The sequence below is a fragment of the Sprattus sprattus genome (genome assembly GCF_963457725.1).
Source record: "Sprattus sprattus genome assembly, chromosome: 18".
Classification (NCBI taxonomy): Eukaryota; Metazoa; Chordata; class Actinopteri; order Clupeiformes; family Clupeidae; genus Sprattus; species Sprattus sprattus.
In genome coordinates, this window is record NC_137916.1 from 4720828 (window position 1) to 4725352 (window position 4525).

The window sequence follows — 4525 nt, forward strand, 5'->3', positions numbered from 1 at the left end:
ACTGCACAACCTAAAGAAGTGGGCATGCTGTTTTAAGTGTGTGTGTGTGTGTGTGTGTGTGTGTGTGTGTGTGTGTGTGTGTGTGTGTGTGTGTGAGAGAGAGAGAGAGAGAGGGGAGGGGAGTGAAAGAGAATGAGACTGCAATGTAACTCGCAGACTTTTGGGCACCTGAAATGTCCACGTACGGCAGAGGAACCCTCTCATTTGACAGGCGGTCCAATTAGCCACTGGTGACCAGGCCACTCCAGCCGAGGGGAGGGGGGGTGGGCGGGAGCGGGGGCGGGGGTTTGGAAGGCTTTTTAGGAGAGCCTGTAATTAAATAATTTGAGCTGCCGCTAAAGGAACCCAAAAGAATCCACACTGCTCTGCAAGAGCTCACCCCCTCCTCAATCAGGGTGTTATTATTTGCACATTAAAAGACACGCACACTTCCGTGATATGTGTGTGTGTGTGTGCGTGTGCGTGTGTGTGTGTGTGTGTGTGTGTGTGTGTGTGTGTGTGTGTGTGTGTGTGTGTGTGTGTGTGTGACACTCACAGGAAAGTGAGGTAGGGACACCTGGCCGTTGATCCTCATGTGCGTGTGTGTGTGTGTGTGTGTGTGTGTGTGAGTCACAGTACTGTTAGAAGCCCTGCTATTGACCTTTGTCCTGACGGATGATTCCGGAGGCTACTCTGCCTCTCTGACGGCAGCTCATTTAGCAGGCTCCCTGCTGGCGCAGGGACATAATTGCCCACGCCGAGACTTTGAAAAGGAAAAAAGAGAAAGAAAAGAAAAGAAAGGAAACGTGTTCTTAGAAGTGTGTGTGTGTGGGGGGGGGGGGAGAAAGATTGAAGGAAAACTACAGATTTCAAGACAGGTGTCCGCATAACAAGCCAGATTATTAAGGCAACCCACAATTATTATCATACTGACCATGTTTTTTTTTTCTTTCTCCCTTTTTCTGTGTGTTTTGGTGTGTTCAGGTACTATTTCAAGAAGGCCAGTGATGAGTTTGAGTGCGGCGCTGTCTTTGAGGAGGTGTGGGACGACGCCAGCGTGCTGCCCATGTACGAGGGCAAGATCCTGGGGAAGGTGGAGAGGATGGACTGAGACACACTTCTGCCCACTACACTCTTCTCCCACTACACCCCCCCCCCCATTCCAAAGCTGCTTACGCTCCTCTTTCAAACACCCGGGGAGTAAAATCCCCTGGACATCTGCAGAGGAGCCTCCACCCCGAACAAGGAGCCTCTTATGAGATGGAACTTATGAAAGCTTCTTCCGGGAGGCTTTCAGGCTAATTGTGCATTGTTCCTCATCCAGACGACTTTTATTCCGCAAAGCTATTGAAGGAATTCTAGCCAATGAAGTAATGATGCAAGAAGGTGCCGGAATGGATGGCACGTCAAGCCGCCGGACATGCACCTGACGGACATGGAAAAGAGACAGCCAGAGGGATACGAGATGCTGTCCAGCAGGTCCGGAGAGACATGGGAGAGACACGGAAGCCACTCTCTGGCTGGCAGGCACCTCTCTAGTGTTTGGTTGAGTGGGTGTCAGTCTGTGATCAGGAGTGCCTCCTACCCCAGGGACTGCTTGTCTGGACTAGGAGTCAAAGATGAGGACTGATGTTCCACATCGGTTACCTGAGATTGTGCTATAGCAGTCATAGAACTTGCTTGTTCTGAGACATGCAATCTATCTCCAATGTTTGTACTAATTGTCAATCCCTTATGGTGAGTTTGTTTGTGTGTGTGTATATGTGTGAGAGAGAGAGCGTGTGTGTGTGTGGGTTTGGTAAAGGTCCTCATATGTTAACAATTATGTATCAATTTTTGTATGTTTTAAGTTGAAAAGACTATATATTTATTTATCTTAAAAGAGTGTCATTCCTGTTCCCACACCCCTCCCCATGTCCAGTAGATGGACAAGCTGCTTATTGGGAGAACAACAGACAGAAATCTCATCTCCTTCCACCATCCTTCCTGAAACAAGCTGCTCAAGGAGTCTCAGTGCGGGCCAATCAGAATGTCTATGTGTCAGTGCCAGCCAATCAGAATATGTAGATGGTTCAACCCGGCATGCCAGAGTCCATACTTTGCATCATCAGTTAGGAGATCCCAATGGTGGTAGGAAGCTAGATAGGGGATACATCTCCAATGGTAGTTTCAGTTGAAGATCTCAACAGACTTGAATGAAAGGGGACGGTACTTTTTAATGTCAAACACAGTTTCACTGTTTAGATAGTGGCTCTTGAAACTGGCCCTCATAATGGCCCCTGGCACATGAGTAGACAGGGGCCACAGGAGCAATCTGACAAGCTAATGTTCTCCTCAGAGCTGCGGCCACTTTTTGTGCCTTTAGTTGATGGCCTGAGATAGGACAGAGTCAGAGTGAATGAAGACAAGGAGCTAATGATGGTGAACATACTGTATGTCACCACCCCAGCCAATGCACTCCTTAATGGTTACAAGAGCACATCGATAGCATAGCACAGCATTGAGTGTGTGTGTGTGTGTGTGTGTGTGTTAGTGACTCTTCGCCCTGCCTGAGTGCGTTTATTTGGTTCCTGCACCTGAGACTCCTGGGCACCTTTTGTCACTAATGCATTTCCTCTTGTGCCAACAGAGGAGCCTATGCGTCACGTTATGTTGCGTCACGTTATGTTGTGTTATGTTGTGTGATTCGAGTACAGTACCTGTGCCTACATGGATGAGTCCGTGTGTTGCCCTGACTGAGGGCGTGTTACTCCCTTGCTTTTCAAAGGGGCTTATGTCAAAAAGAGTTTTTTTTATACTTTTGAAATATCTCCTAATCATGATATATCCTAATCCCCCCCCCCCCCCATCCCCAAGGCCCTTATGGGCTCCACTTAAGTGTAAATTATGCATTATATATAGAGCTTCATTTTAAAGATGACTTGGTACTTTTAATTATTGTAATTATTGAAGAGATGTAGCCTTTATTAAAATTGTTATATTTTTCAAATGAAAGCACTTGTCTGTCTTGGTCTGTTCGTTCATCAGTGATTGGTTCATTGGTGTGTGTGTGTGTGTGTGTGTGTGTGTGTGTGTGTGTGTGTGTGTGTGTGTGTGTGTGTGTGTGTGTGTGTGTGTGTGTGTGTGTGTGTGTGTGTGTGTGTGTGTGTGTGAGAGAGAGAGAGAGAGAGAGAGAGTTTAGGGCAGTGGGGTAAGAAATCAAGATCCCATTTCGCCCTCTGTGGTTCAGCATTAGGGTAAGCAGACTTCCACCACACACAGAGTTAATTGGAGCACAAACACCTCTGAACTGGGTAGCTCTGAGAGTTCTGAGAAACCGCTGGGCCACACATCTGACTGCTCAGTTCTCAGACACATCTGACCTGACATCAGTACTCAGACACATCTGACTGATCAGTTCTCAGACACATCTGACCTGACATCAGTACTCAGACACATCTGACCTGACATCAGTACTCAGACACATCTGACCTGACATCAGTACTCAGACACATCTGACCTGACATCAGTACTCAGACACATCTGACCTGACATCAGTACTCAGACACATCTGACTGCTCAGTACTCAGACACATCTGACCGGACATGACACATCTGACCTGACACTCAGGAGCAGCTGGTAAGATCGCTGGCAAGATCTCAGGAGAAGGGGATATGACAGTGCACAACACAAATGGTTGACGTAGTCCTCTGCCCTGTTCTGGGATCAGTATGCTTCGGTAAGCAAACCCGTAGGCTGTGCCGAGGGCTAATTGAGGAGAACAGCGAGGTCCCTGTAGGCGCTGCGTCGGCTGCCGGTGGTGTGTGGTGTGTGGCTTCTCTCAGCGCTACGCTAGCTACTGACAGTGCAGGCTAATGGAGCTAAACAGCCTGGCATGGGAACAGCTCACACACATTTGTTCACATTAACGTCTCTTAATTGGCTCCTCCATACAGAGGCAGTTGAATTAATACATGCAGCATTAATTTGGCCACCAGAGCTTTGTGTAAATGCTTGAGTGTGTTGAGAGTTTGTGTGTGTGTTTGAGTCAGTCAGTGTGAGTCAGTCACAGTCACAGTCACAGTCTGTCTGTCTGTCTGTCTGTCTGTCTGTCTGTCTGTCTGTCTGTCTGTCTGTCTGTCTGTGTCTGTGTCTGTGTCTGTGTCTGTGTCTGTCTGTCTGTGTCTGTGTCAGTGCAGTGGAAAGGGGGGGAGCGGGGAGTGTGCCTGCCTGTCTGACTGTGGGTCAGTATAATGAAAGGATCACAAAAGGAAGCTGGAGTGGAGTGTGGTCGAAGAAAACAGGGAGAACCTGACCTCAATCTGGACTTCACTTCCTCTCTCTTAATTAGTGTGATTTTCTCTCTCTCCCTCTCTTTCTCTCTCTTTCTCTCTCTTTCCTGTCTTAATAGTTTCCTGCCCTTTGATGGGAACCCATCTAGGAAAAAAGCACTCAGCAATGTCTTCAACAACACCCCCAGCAGAACCTCTCAATTCCTAATCCCATTTAAGGAATGCCAGAGGTCGGAGGAATGCTAGTCTCACTGGCAGGGTAAGGGGGCAATAC

At 47.9% G+C, this 4525-nt stretch overlaps 1 protein-coding gene across 1 annotated transcript in view; it reads left to right on the forward strand.

Annotated features, from left to right (window-relative positions):
• The window catches only part of axin2 (axin 2 (conductin, axil)), a gene marked incomplete at its 3' end in the record, with an annotated part of 17391 nt that extends 16301 nt beyond the window's left edge, over nucleotides 1–1090 (forward strand). The window contains exon 11 of the mRNA XM_080856434.1: nucleotides 964–1090. Within this exon, the coding sequence (XP_080712560.1) occupies nucleotides 964–1090 (127 nt within the window). The remainder of the gene's footprint in view (nucleotides 1–963) is intronic.
• Between the last annotated feature and the right edge of the window lie 3435 nt (nucleotides 1091–4525).